The sequence below is a fragment of the Seriola aureovittata genome, chromosome 24 (genome assembly GCF_021018895.1).
Source record: "Seriola aureovittata isolate HTS-2021-v1 ecotype China chromosome 24, ASM2101889v1, whole genome shotgun sequence".
Taxonomy (NCBI): domain Eukaryota; kingdom Metazoa; phylum Chordata; class Actinopteri; order Carangiformes; family Carangidae; genus Seriola; species Seriola aureovittata.
The window spans coordinates 5,888,083-5,902,951 of record NC_079387.1 but is presented as its reverse complement, the minus strand read 5'-3'; the positions used below and the strand labels follow the sequence as shown (position 1 = coordinate 5,902,951).

The following is a 14,869-nucleotide window of genomic DNA, read 5'->3' as shown; positions in this document are numbered from 1 at the left end:
TGTTAGGGGTTGCTTCCTTGCTTCCTTTTTTTTTTTTGGCTGTATGATTAGGCACGGCAGTGTGAGGGAGTGAGCAGAGAGTAGATTTTTGCATGTTTTCACGCTCCTCCGCGAGGTTAGGGCGAGGGGAGCCGGAGGGCTGCAGAGGTGGAGGGCTCTCCATCTCGGTCAGGGTTGAAAATCTGCGTGACAGCTGGGATTACAGAGACGGCGGCAGAGAAAAACCGGAGCTGCGTGTTACCTGAAAGGCGCAGAGCTTTGTGGTCTAGACTGCTGATCGCTGAAACGCACTGAGGAAGAAAAAAATATTGAGACGATAACACGGTCATAAAGGCTCTAAATGGACATATGTTTTCAGTGGATACGCTTGAAGACACATGCACGTACACACTTAGGCATGCAACCCGTCGGTGTTAGAGTGCTCATCAGCCATCATGACCTCCCTTGGGCACTTTAGGCGCTTATAAAACCAAGAAAAGTGCTTGGTCAGCCCAGGCAAGGGGTCTGTACTCTGGCTAATATCCCAGGCCAGCTGGTGATTTTCCCTCAGTGGGTTCAAACAGTCAGTACTCGGATGGTGTAACGCAGCCAAACCGCGGCTCTACTGCAGCAATCAAATCCGCAGCCTTATGCAGGCGCTCCATGTCTGAGGTGGCACTTTAATTCAGGATTTCATTTCAGGGGGGGGGGAGTCCGGCCGCGTGCCAAATAGCTCTTACCTCCAGGCTGCCAGCCGATTGATGTGAACTAAATGTAATAAAGGCTAGATGAAATATCAGGCCCATATCTCTAATGCAATCTGCCATCACCAAGCCCCAGGATGCTACCTAGTGATATACCAGGAGCTGAGGAGAGAGAGAGAGAGAGAAGTGGAGATGATTCTCCCTCACTCTTCCGTTTTGTTTTTCTTCACCTCTCTTTCTCTTTTGCTTCATCTTCCTTCCCCCTTTTTCTTGATCCATCTCTTTCACCTCTCTTTGTTCTTTCATTCTCCCTCTCCTCTAGCCGGAGGAGGAAGTGTTTTATTTTTACACACTTGAATTAAACATTGAAACAGGAAGAATCACATATAGACAGCGTGCACGCACACACACACACACACACACACACACACATGCCATAAAACTGTAGTCATTAAGGAAGATCCATTTCTTCCACCTCTGTGGGTTTTATTTTCTCATTTTTATTTGGTTATTTGTTATTGAACGCAGCCTGAGGTGAGAAGATTTGATGATATAACTTTATAACTTTACACACACACTCGCAAGATACACACACACACACACACACACACAAACTCAAAGTGGTGTGGCCTGTGACATGCCCTGTCACAGTGAGAGGCGTCACCAACACATAGCAACAACTCTTTGTGTGTGTGTGTGTGTGTGTGTGTGTGTGTGTGTGTGTGTGTGTGTGTGCATGATATCACCTTCTTACCAATCCCCAAAGGGGGGAGCAGAGAGGTGTGGGATCAATGTCCGTATTCCGCTTATAATGGGAAATCGATAAATGATCAGCAGTGGCCGGAGCGGGAGAGGGGAGGGGGGGAAGAGGAGGAGGAGGAGGGTGATGGTTGAGGGTGAAAGGGGAGACAGATGAGCTGTCAGAGGTCATGGCTAAAGGGAGTTGTTCCGGTTCTGATCTGTCAATATCTGGCACTTTGCCGGCGTTCATGGTCATCAGCATCCGGCGGTCTGGACTATTACAGCTGCCAGTGCTGTAATGATGATATAATAACTAACAGGTGCAGGTGAGCGTCGACACCAGGCTTGTCTGTGATCAGCTGCTCTCGTCCACCGCAGACACACTGAGGCGTGAGCGATGCATCGAAGCTTTATGATTAATTTAGCGTCATGCAGCAGTCTCTCTGTGTGAGCGTTTCCCGGTCCACAAACATATGCGCAAGTCTCGATTCTCCGCTTGAACGCAAACTGTGTGTCGATGGAGGTAAGTTAAAGTGCATCCAGCGGGGGAGGGGGGGGGGGGGGGGGGGTCACGGCCTCGGCTCAGACAGCAGTTATAGTCTGAAGTTTCAGATCGATGCGGCGCTGGAAGGGCCGGGGCCGAGCCCAGACTGCCTGTGGTCAGTGGTTTGGCCTCCAGTCATCTGTAAGTATGAATCTGTGATGGACAGCGGGGGTGGGGGCGGAAGGTGAGGCAGGAGGAGGAGAGGAGGAAGAGGAGTGCTATTTGTTTTTTGGGGCTAGATTGGAGATGGCAGGCTCCGTGGATCTGCAGGGATTTTGCTCGCAGGATCTAGTTAATATTTCAGAGGCACTTATGGTTTATTAGAGTCCCCTCCGAGGGCGGGAGGAGTGGGTGATAGCATGTGTGTATGCAGATGCATGAGTATGTGGGTGTGTGTCGGCTGTGCCCCCGTCCGCCTTGTGTGAGAAGAGATGAGCAACAGACGGTTCTTCATCATCTCCTGGATCGGGATCTTGTGGGTTTCTGTTCTCTGACAGTGGAAAACGGGAAGGGGGGGGGGGGGGGGGGGGGGGTGTCGGATGGAGGGAAGAAGCAACGGAGCAGAGAGGAAAATCATTTCAACTGAAAGCCCCGAGTGTCTTGGGGAGAGCCAAGTTTGGTTTCCTGACGTTCGAGAACAGCTGTTGCTCTTTTATCAGCGTAAACAAAATAAATCAGACGACCACGACGCACCCGCAGCAAATTATGTGTTAATTTTTTGTGTAATTTCCACGCTCCCAATGAAATCTTCATGTGTTATTGTAGGCACTGCGATTACACTCAATTAAAACGCGACATCCCGAGCTACTTACTAAACAGATGGGTAGTCCAAAGATAACAGAAGTAGGTCGTGAGTGACCAGTAGTGGAGCGCTGAAGGCGAGATGAGAGGCCCTATGAATATGCATGTAAACGCCGTATACATACAGTTATGTCTCTCCGTGGCGAGGTGCCAACGCCTGCAGGAAGTGTCCCCTCGTCCACGACAAACAGCGAAGGTGTGAGAGGCAATTAGTTGCTTTGGCGGAGGGGGCGGAGTGATATATGAGAGTAGAGGGAGAGAGGACATGTCTGGACTGGTGCAGAATTTCTGGCCCTCAAGGGTTTTTAGTTTCCTTAACCCCTCTCCCTCTGTTCCAGTTTATTCTCTACGGGGGAATAAGGAGGAGGAGGTGGGGTGGGGGGTGGGCTGGTGTCCCATAATGGCTCCCTAAACACAGGGTCGGTCATGCAGACCCAGAAAGACTGCCAGACAGACAGAAAGCGGGGAATGGGGAATGGATGGTGTCAGACAGAGGCGGGGTTTGGATCAAAACAACTCCTAATGGAATTTAGATCTGGATGGTGATGGGGGGGGGGGGTGTACGTGTGTGTGTGTGTGTGTGTGTGTGTGAGTGGTATGCGTCGCTAATGTCTGTCTTCATGGGAGCGGGTTTGAGTGTGTGCAAGTGATTTATGTGTGTTATGTGTGTGTGCAATGTCCTGGAATGTGCTTATGTGTGTGTGTGTGTGTGTGTGTGTGCGTGTGTGTGTTGGAGAGAGACAGACAGTGGGCTCTCACACGTCAGGCCCTCATGCATGTATTCATCAGAGCCTGGGGAGAGGCTGAGCGAACAGGTCAATAATCACATCTGAGGAACACTCGCTCACTGACGCTAATCCATGACAGGAGAGAGCAAGACAGAAAGAGAGAGAGAGAGAGAGAGGGGAGAGAGAGAGAGAGAGAGAAGGATAGAGACCCACTCCAAAATCAATTAAAACCTAATTAGGCTCTCAGCTCTTTCGCGGGCCTTTTATGCTTGGTGTTGGCAATACAGCGCCGAGTGTGTATGCGCACGCCGGTGTTTGCCTATATCTGTGTGTGTGTGTTTGTTGGCACTTGTTTGAGTGTGTGTTTTCCCTGGGCATGTGTCAGTTTCAGCCCTAAGCAGGCGTACTTAGGGATAGCCGTGGCTCTTACAGGCTCACCGTGGGAGCTCGCCGCTAAAGCCCTTCACGATCGCCTCTGTAATGCAGGATTACAACACAAGACATGTATAAGAACATTGGACGCAAGTGTTCCTCCGGCCACTTTTGCTCAGATTTCCTTCAGCCCCAACCATCCACTACTTTAACTGAGCGGATGTGCAAGGAGACTGAAATGCCTCCTTTTTTCAGCACACACACACTCCCTCCAGATGAGGGATCACATCTGTTTTTGAATAATTTGCACATGTTGTTTGTTGCTGGGGCCACAGAGAATACTGTGTATTGGTAAATGGCTCACTACTAACCGCACTTCCATAAAAGTTAGTGGGGTAAAGATGACAGGCCGAGAGACGGGATGGGCCGAATAATCAATAGTGCAGAGGCAGAGATGTCCCGACTTTTAGTCCTGAGTGTGGGTGAATCTTCAGTCCTGCAATAATCCAATTCAATAGCACCATTTTTTAGACCCTCCTTGCCTGGTAAACACCTTTTTGTATCCAAACTTCCACACGCCGGGGCTTTCCCTTCAAAATGCAGCCCCAAAGAACTCATGCAGAGATTCCTGCAGGGATGTTGTTATTTTCTCTGATTTGACAAACATCCAGCTCTGCAGAAAACACAGTATGTATTATGTTAATTAAAATGATGAGTAAAGTTGACTTAAATATCTTTCTGAAGCCCAAACCGCTTTATCTCAGTTTCACAATAGCATTACTTTGCTGTTGTGTAATCTCATAATCTTTTTTATTTTCTTAGTTTAATGAAACTCACCTCTTCCCATATGTTGTCATCGGGCGAGTGTTGCGGTGACATTACAAGATCCACTGCAGCATTTTCACACTTTGATCCTCACCTTTTTTTTTTACGTGAGCCGTTCTAACCCAGATTAATGTGGCTGAGATTATCCCTCCATCAGCAGTCTTAGTTTGAATGCTCTGTATGGGAAGGAAGGAGATAGCCGAAAAAAAAAGAGGCTTAGTGACTCTACTTAATCCAGGTTTTATTCCAAGCTGCCGTACGGAAGCAGTCTCAAGTGCTTAGATGCCACGGAGAAACACAGCTTAGTGCTGATTGGTACCTCTCAGCTTTTAGTGAATACTTTTCATTTTGGGGAAGTAGTGAGAAAAGAACATTAGCAAAGAGGCTGCGTTTAAAAGTGGCGTCTGTGATGTCTTTTCAGCATCAAAGAGCCCATCACAGTAATTAGCGGGACAACAGCGGCCCTGGTGTGTGTGGTTTTTTGTGGGTTTTTTTTGACGGCGTCGTCATATGAACTAATTGAGACAAGTGTGTTTGTGTGTGTAGATCTTGGGAGGGTGTCCTCAACGTGGCTGGCACAGGCTCCCGTGGCGATGCAGTTAGTTACGCAGGGAATCACAATATGAAGAGACAGTTGTTCGCGCTGTGACGAGGAACAGGAACAGGGATGGGCGTTATGGAGGCCAAAATTACACACGGAAATTAGTCACAGTTGCGCAACTTGAAACACGGCGACATGAATATTTAGTGGAAAATACAAAAACGACACACAAGAAAAGCAAGCTGACGAAAAGAGATTGAAGTCTGGAAGAAAAATTAGTCAAGAACAACTTACTGAAAACAGCACTTAACCACTGAGGTGGCAGCAAACACAAATTATGGAGCTTTCCACAACCTCTAATATTGTCGCAACCCAAGAATTATTACTTCATAAGCAGGTGGTTCGCTCTCAGCTCACAAGCGTGGGCTGGCCCCTGTTTAATCACATCAACAAAGCTATGGTGTCATTTATAGGAGGCAATGCATAGAAGGACCGTGTTTTACAGCAAATGACAGTTTTCGCTGTGCAGCACACGTCTGAGGCCACAGATGGAAGAAGTGGGACTTTCTCTGTAAGGCATTTAAACATACTGATAGTCCTTTAACTCAAAGATAAAACAATTTACTGTGCTCATCGAGGCTCACGCTGCACTTCACTGCAGCGTTTACTCCCACTTAGTCTCTCTCTTTCTCTCTTATTCTGTGCTGTGTACGGGCACGAAGGCCTGGACTTGTCGTCATTGATGTCATTTTCCAAGTGTGGAAGATGAGTTGTAAGAAAAGAAGTACAAATTTGGAAAAACTTGTCCCGATGTTATAAAAACCCCACCCATGTGGTGTTCCAAAAGGACTAAATCAAACATCCTCCGCAGACCGTAAAGTGTGCCGCCTGACTCGGCATGTGTCTCGTAATGTTGGAGGAATGACACACAGGGCTATGAGCTAATTCTGGATCAGCCAGGTGGGCTCTCTCTCTCTCTCTCCCCCTCCCTCTTTGTCTTTCCCTCTCTCTCTCACACACACACTCATAAAAACGCCCGCACACACACACACTGACCTGACAGTTAAGTATTTGCTTTTACAGCTCAGGGTCAGCTGGCTAGTCAAAGTTTAAGCTGAGAGCTCAGGCATGTGGAAGTTAAAAAGCGAGGCATCTTTACATTTATTTATCCCAATTTCTCTCCCTAATCCGCCCCCCCCCCACCACCACCGCCACCTCACCCCCTGCCCTGCTAACGTCCTCACCTTCCTCTCCTCTTTATTTTTTCATGTGCCTCTCTGTCTATTTTTACACTTCTTATTAATGAGTCCATCCAGCTGTCTTGTTTGCGTGCATCTTCTCCCTCAGGTTGCAGTCATTTGCTCAAGTATGTTCAGTTTTGAAACACAGCCCTCCCTTCCATTCTCCTCCGTGGGATCAAAGATATTCAATGAATTTTGGGGGATCGCTCGCCCAGAGCTGATGTCGGTGAAATCCGGGTTTGTTGTCCCCAGCTGAAATGGCTTGTGAGAGCTAAATTTATTGATATTGAATGCAGCTGAGGGGGAGCAGTACAAGTAGGGTGGAGATGCTTTGACTGAGAGCCAAGTCTGTGGCAGATATATTTATATGTGTCTTAATGTTGTGTTGTGTTCCTAAATGCTTTGCTTGGACACTGTGCATTCTGTCCCGAGGCTGAACTCTGATGGTTAATAGCTCCACACCTGTCTGGTTTTTATTAGCTTAGCTTGTTGCATAACCCCCATAACTATCAATCTATGTTTATCTGCCCGTTGCCGCTCTGCTTTTATCTCTTTACCGTGCTTAATCTCTTCCTGCTGCATTAAGCTCAATGTAAGATCGTGTTCTGAAGGATGCTTGTAACAGCAGGAAATCATGTCCGTCTCCGTCAGGTATGACTTCATCGAAATCCGCGACGGGACTTCGGACTCTGCCGACATTCTGGGTCGACACTGCAGCAACATCGCCCCGGCGCCAATCATCTCATCCGGGCCCTCCCTCCAGATCCGGTTCGTCTCGGACTACGCCCACCAGGGGGCGGGCTTCTCTCTGCGCTACGAGATCTTCAAAACAGGTGAGGAAACATTACTGGGACTACGGAGTGAGGGAGTTGAGTGTGATTGGTTAGTCGGAGTCTACGTCTATTTACATAATGCTGATTGGCTGTTTTATTTTGACCAAATCCTCACAATATCACTTATAATTTCTTTTAGTTTTTTTAAGTTTGTAGCTTTAAAATCCATTGTGAGAAAACCCTCCATGGCTGAATTTGAAGTGACATTTACTTATTACAATAGATTTTAAGAAGGTTTCTATGAATTAAAAGCTTAATATTAGGTGAGATAGAAACATGTACAACTTCACCCCAACAACTTACATCAGCAGAGGCAAAACAAAACTTCACCAAAGAGGGAAGAGAGATACTAAACTACTTCCAAGCCGCCTGATAGCCTGTGAGGAATGCTTACTCGATTGGAGTAGGATCCGCTTCCTCTGGGGGGGGGGGGGGGGGGAGGTGGGAGGTGGTGGAGGTGGGATGATGGAGAGAGCTCCAAGGCAGCTTGGAGTTGTTGGACTTAAGGTTAAAGGTTTGTAGGCAGAGGCGGGGGCGAGGAGATTGATGAGGATGAGTGTGTGCCGAAATGGAATTTTCTCAAGGTCGCCAAAGTGCACGAGGTGAAGTGCGCTTTGCAGGTGAGATGGCAGTGGGAAGTATATTTGTTTTGGTGGTGGGATGTGTGGATATGTGTGTGTGTGTGTGTGTATGTAGTGGGAGAAGTGAAATGGTGAGGTGGCCTTGGGGTGTGGGGGTGTGGGGGGGGGGGGGGGGACTGAAAGATTTATGTTCAAGAGAGTTACCAGCCGATTGTCTTTCCAACACGGGTATCTCCTCAGCAAGTCGACACTCTTTTAAATTCAGATTTCTTGAGTCACAAAATGTATCTTGATCTATTTTCAAAAAGAGTTTCAATTGAAAGCCATTGAAGAAAGTTGAAAGTTCCTGAAGCACGAAATGTAAGTATCGCTCTCACAGAAAGAGTTCTCGCCTCCCACCTTTGAACAGTATCTCCGCTTTTGTGTCAAATGAATGTGACCCAGATTTGATGTTCAGCTCTGTTACCAAGGCCACCAAAATCGAACCCTGACAGTGTAATGTAGATTGCATCTGTCTCACACACACACACACACACACACACACACACACACATACACACATATATATGTGGATGGATTGAAGGCTGGTGGATGGAGGATGCGGTTGCCATGGCTTTAACAAGATCCTGGTATAAATTCAGGGGGGTACAAGAGATTGTGTCACTGTGTGAGCACGTGTAGGTGTCTGCTCGCTTGCGTGTGTGGGTGGTTCCACTCAGCTTGTTGTGTGAGATGCTGTCTGTCTGTCTGTATGTATGTGTAGGAGAAATGATAGATGCACGTGTGTGTGTATGTGTACGTTAGAGAGAGAGGTAGAGAGACGTAGAAATAGACAGATATGACTGGGGGTGAAGGGAGACGGACCCACGAAGGAGGAGCGAGCCAGGGAATGAAATGCTATTCAGGATGCGTGATTGAGGCCATGTGTTAATCATGGTGTTTCCAGTGCACTGCACACGCTCTCATCATGGCTGTTTGTCTTACCGTGGCAGACCTGGGCCATGGGTTTCCACTAAACACAGCTTGCAACGTCGGGAACACAGAGATCCCGGCTGAGATGTGTTTATTTACCGGAGTGGAAGTCCTTACTTTTACCCCCATCATTGTATTTTAGTTGCATTTTTGTGTGTTTGTAATTTCAGCTTTGGAAGACGAGGATATTATTTTTATTATTTTCAATTCAACTGTATTGTGCTGCGTTCAAAGATGCACGAGTGTGAGGGCGATCCTAGATCGCACTAGTGGAGAATGTTTTTGGTACAATGTGTGTGGGTTTGTGTACGAGCGAGTGGGAGTGTGTTTACGGGCGCGTATGTGTTTTTAAAGGGTGCGTCCGAGCAGATAGAAATCGCAGCACACAGCTGGGAAATGTGTATGTGTGCGTGTGTGTGCGTGTGTGTGTGTGTGTGTGTGTGTGCTCAGCTTCCTTCCCATCTTAAACAGACAGTACCGCTTACGGCACAGGCTGACCCCACCACACTGTGTCTAGAAGTCAGACAGTGTGTGTCTGGTTTTGGCTGCATGTGTGTGTGTGTGTGTGTGTGTGTATGTGTGTGTGTGTGTGTGTGTGTGTGTGTGTGTGAGAGAGAGGCATATCTTGGCCTGTTTTTCATTCTATGAACTAATGATACTGTGGCTTGTTTTTGTTTTGTTCATTCAACCCTATTACATAAGCGGTGACTGTAACAACTCCAGGGGGTTTTGAATTGGAGAAGCAATCTTTTTGTGTCAACGTGTGTGTGTGTGTGTGTGTGTGTGTTGTGTGTGTGTGTGTGTGTGTGTGTGTGTGTGTGTGTGTGTGTGTGTGTGCTTCATGGGTTACAGTGCAGTGAAAGCTAATTATTTCCAGTAAGGAGGAGCAGGAGTCGACCTTTGACTCGACATCTATCCTGAAACCCCTGATACCCCTCCACCTCCTGAGGGGAGCCTGGCTGAGCGTTTGCCCCAAAACAACATCCCTCCACCTACCCACGACCCCCCCCCACCCCCCCACCCCCCATACACACACGCACACACGCGCGCACGTATGCCTTAATCCTGTTGTACAGTGAAAGTGCACGGCTCCCCTCCTCCCCCTTATTGTTGTGGCCTACTTTGCTCCTACTCATGCATGCTTAACCCTTTATTCAGCCCCAGACTACCACCACCCCCACCATATCCGCCCCATCATACACTTTCACTTACACCCGGTCACGTGCCGCTGATGCTGTTACCACGGCTACAGGGGGAAGACTTGTCAGCGAAAGCCCCCTTTTTCCCAGTTCCTCCAAAGCCCACCACTAACGCGGCGGGGGCAGATAACGTCGCAGCCAATCCTGGGTTAAGACGAGGTCGAGAGCACCGGGGGGGCGTCTCGTCCCCTTCGTGGACGCCGGTGACCGCTACCGTGGCATCTGTGGGGTCGCGGCGTGGGCACAGCCTAAGGCAAAACCCCCCCCACCCCACCCGAGCGCCAGTCATAACACGGGCCCTGGGTGTATTCCCCATGCCGTCGTGTTGATTGGATGCCGAGTCTTGCATCAGCGCTGGCTGTTACTATATGGCTGATTGCCATGTGGTGTTTATTCCTGAAACACCCGAGTCATCCCAATGCTGAAATTACACTCAAGTAATTAACTGGCAAAGGTAAATTAAATTCATGAATAAATAAACTGAGCGCAAAGAGTGTTTAAGACTGATCAGTGATGAAGAAAACATGTCCCAAAATGAAATAATAAGACAGCAACTGCATGAATAAGATTCAAGAAATCTAGACTTGCACGAACACTTTGATCACAAACAGCAGGAGGCTTTTTGGCGTCTGCTTCCTTTCGCGCTCAAGATTAAAAAAAAAACTTAATGATGGCATTCCATCCCACAGCTCATAACAGAGGGATCAGCGCGATACGTGACTCAGAAGAATTCCTCCCTCCAAATAAAGCTGCTTCAGATTGATGCAAAATGTCTCTCTGGGTCTATAAAAGTGTCGAGCCGTGGCACGCCAAGATTGTTGTTTTTCTTTTCTTGTGTTTCCTTGTTGCTCACGATGTTGTTGTTGTTGTTGTTGTTACAGCGAGGTTTCCACCCTAACCTCCCCTCCCCTGTGTAGCACGTACATTCACGCACGCTTGCACACACCCCTCCTCAGATGCCTCAGGAGAGATTTTCTTCAATGAAACCCTGAACTCAGCTCAGGCTGGGTTACATGAGAGATGCGCTGTGTGTTTGTGTGTGAGTGAGTAGATGTCTGTCAGACAGGCAGGTAGAGAGCGGAGGGTGAGGCGGTTTTGATGTGCGGCAGACACTCGGCGAAACACAGGGGTGAGCCCCTCAGCGAGAGTTGCGTGCCGAGGATAGGAGGAGCGAGGCGACGCCAGGCGAGACGGAGAGTTAAAAGAGTGAATGAGCTCAGATTCTGCACGTCTGGCTGAGAAGAGAGGGAACGAGGGAAGGGATGAGAGAGGAAGAGGGGAGGAGGAGGGAGGGAGGGAAAGGGGGTAACCCCCGACATGACATGTGAAGCTGCTACTACATCAGGCACTCATGTGCAAGAGTCGAGTGGTTTCTACCCAGCAACTCACCCTCACCCCCCACCACCCCCCCAGCCCCGGGGCACAAATGCGCACACACTCACACATACTATGACCCCCCCCCCCTTTGCCAGCAGACAGCTCTTGCCAAATGGCAGCTCATGGTGTGATGCAGGCACCAACCAGGGGCCAAGACATGGGCCAAGGAGTGACGGGGGGAGGTGGGGGGGGGGCTTGTTTTTGGCATGTTCATATACTGTGAACTAATGAGCGCTAACGAAAAGAGAAGGTACTCATGCATACGCAAACACAGACAAGCGTGCACACGGAAACGTATGAACACATGCATGCACACAGCATTGGCACGTGGCAGCGCAGAGTGTGTGTGTGTGTGTGTGTGTGTGTGTGAAGCTCCTAGTTCTTGCACACTGAGTGTAAAACACACAGTGGAAACACAGAGCGGTGTGTTTGGAGGCGATGGAGTCAAGCTGTGCTCAGATTGAAGTTTCGAAGCAGTAGGACTCCAGACTGCTGCACTGTGACCCAAAAAGAAACAAGGCCAGTGTGTTAGTGGGTCTCACACATACTGGGAAGCTGTCACACACACCTTCAGACACAGACACACACACACACACACACACACACACACACACGCACACACACACACAGACAAAGATGCAGCAGCAAAAAAAATACACACAACCAGGTTCATAAAAGGAATACACACACACACACACACAAACACACACACACACACACAAAAAAGACATACTCATGCAAAGGGATGCATATTGCTCACGCATACTGCGTAGTTCATTGTTTTGTTATAGCTACATTACAATCACATGCACGTTATTGCTTTAATGGATTCATAGCATTCGTGTTTACTATTTTATGCTGCTCGCTCATGCACAGTGCCGACACACACACACTCACAACACACACTTAACACAGAGAGGTGAGGTCAGTAGTAGTAGAATAGGGGCGATATCGCCGGTAGCTCGCTTTAAATTACCATCATATTTCAACATGCCTAGTTCTGTGTGTGTGTGTAGGCAGCCAGGGCTCCAAGCATGAAGGCAGATGATCCACTGGTGTTTTTGATGTTACGGCGCGTGTGGGAGTCGACACAAGAGGTTCAGCACTGCTTTTAACATGTAGGGGGGAAGATTCGTACATTTGTGTCAACACCCTCTGCACAACATGCGCACAAAATAGGTCGATAGACTGACAGGTACACACCAGCACGTGTTTTTGCGTGTGCGCTCATACGGGACGTACGCACAGTGAATGAAGGAAAGAAAGTTTTTTTTAAGGACAATGAAGCAGGAAAAGCAAGAAAAAATAGATAAAAGGAAGCTGCTGGAGAAAAGAGGAAAAACAAAGCAAGAGAGACACAGACAGTGTATATCTCCTGAGTTTTCTCTCCCTCTCTCCGTGCTGATTGGGGTCAGTTCCCTGCCATTAAGCAAGTGCAGACAGGGGAGGGCCGGAGCAGTCAGTCGACCCCTCTGCTTTTATAGGGCTGCCTGATAATAAGGACTGGTGCCTCGGAGGAATGCTGCAGAAGGAATGTGCTGTTAACATGTCTGTGTTCCTGAACGCTGCTTTTTCTGAATATGTATGTGGTTATCAAACGCAGCCTGGCAGTTCTCTGACACACTGCAGAGATGCTGGATTCCCAGGTTTTGAAATCCACCAGAAGCTTCTCCCATGAGTCCCCTCAACATGACCTCCCTGTCTGCCTTCCAGCACACTCGGCGATGGGAACACAACGCACGAAACAGACTGTTTTTCCTTATGCTAGTTATATGCTAGCCAGTTAAAGAGTTTCTTGGCAAAGGAATATATATGAGATGTATTTCCTACCAGTCAGTCAAGTGCAGAGATGTTGGAAATGACAACATCCAGTGCAAGTGGGTTAATAAATAAAAGCACCATCAGTCGGTTGAGGAAGGCCGCTACCACAGGCATTTCTGACATGTGCAGTTAAACAAAGATCTAATAAAGATGCTGCAGTCTCTTAGCAACATTATCGCAGGAAGATATTTGCCCTTCTGGCAAGTGTAAAAATAGAAAGAGATGCAGAATGGCAACCAGACAGACTGTTTATAGTGAGTGAGAAAATAGCCCGGGATTGTGAATGGGAGTGTATGTGTGTGTGTGACATTTGTGTAAAGTCCCTTGTCTATTTTGTGAGTGTGTGTGCTGGACCGTCAGCACCCTCATTGATGTGCCGGTCCGTAAACACTCGTCTGTGACAGGCTCCCCGGTGGGCCGCAGAGCAGTGGCTGATGGGTAGATGATCTGAGCCACACAGCTGCCGCCGCTCAAGGTGAGCCGCCCAGGGCGCATAAATCTGCATGGCTGATGAGGAAGCCACCGCAAAGGGCCCACTTAGAACCATTTTTACAACATTTGCAGTGTGTGTGTGCATTTGAGTGTCTGTATGTGTGAGACACAGAGAGAGAGACACACACACACACACACACACTCAGAGAGGGAGTGCAAAAAAAAAGAAAAAGAGGGGAGGAGAGAATATTTGTTTTGAATATATGCTACAGAGCAGGGGTCAGTCTGCTCCCCTATTTAGCCTCACATAAGTGCGTGTCATTGAATGTGTCATATTATGTAACGTCATGCATATGAGGAGGGGGGCCGGCTAACGAAAAAGAGTCATCAGCATGCTGGTATAACACGATGCAGCGTTAGACGTGCCTACTTGAGCATTTGCTCACTGTGTATTTTCTCCTCCATCGGTCATCATAAAGCGTGTGTGTGTGTGTGTGTGTGTTTGTGCGTCTCGCCACCACAGCTCCTGTATATTCCAGCCTGCTGTCAGTGATAAACGACTCTCTGAAACACCCTCTGCAAGTCAGATGAGATATCCCTCTGTGATCGATTGCTTATGCCTGTATCTTCTCCCAATATGACCGATTTGCTTATTCATTTCTAAATATCCTCTTATCCTTGTTTCCCGCTCAGGGTCAGAATTCTGCTTCCGCAACTTCACCAGCTCCTCCGGCATGATCGAGTCCCCAGGGTTCCCGGATAAATACCCTCACAACCTGGAGTGCTCCTACATGATCATCGCCCCGCCCCGCATGGACATCATCCTCACGTTCCTGACCTTTGACCTGGAGAACGACCCCCTGCTGGTGGGAGAGGGCGACTGCAAGTACGACTGGCTGGACGTGTGGGACGGTCTACCACAAGGTGAGGGCGCACACACACACACACTCTCACTTTATGAAAGTGCATGGACACACACATGCTTGGAAAATCGTTACAACCCCCTCCACACACACATTCCCACACACATTTACATACCAGCCTTCAATTTCCTGAGCAGCCTTGGCTCTCTTTGATGTAAGCAGTGTTGCCTTACATTCCTTTACATTACATAGAGGAAACGTTATTACACGGGGAGCTGAAAGTGCTTCAACACCCCTAAGGAGCAGCCCTTTCCC

General features: G+C 48.3%; 1 protein-coding gene across 2 annotated transcripts in view; it reads left to right on the top strand.

Moving 5' to 3' along the window:
• Nucleotides 1–14,869, top strand: part of nrp2a (neuropilin 2a) — a 59,668-nt gene that overhangs the window by 12,571 nt on the left and 32,228 nt on the right. For both annotated transcript variants that reach the window (XM_056370397.1, XM_056370398.1), the window contains exons 3-4: nucleotides 7,128–7,309; nucleotides 14,385–14,615. In XM_056370397.1, coding sequence (XP_056226372.1) covers nucleotides 7,128–7,309; nucleotides 14,385–14,615 — 413 coding nt within the window. The remainder of the gene's footprint in view (nucleotides 1–7,127; nucleotides 7,310–14,384; nucleotides 14,616–14,869) is intronic.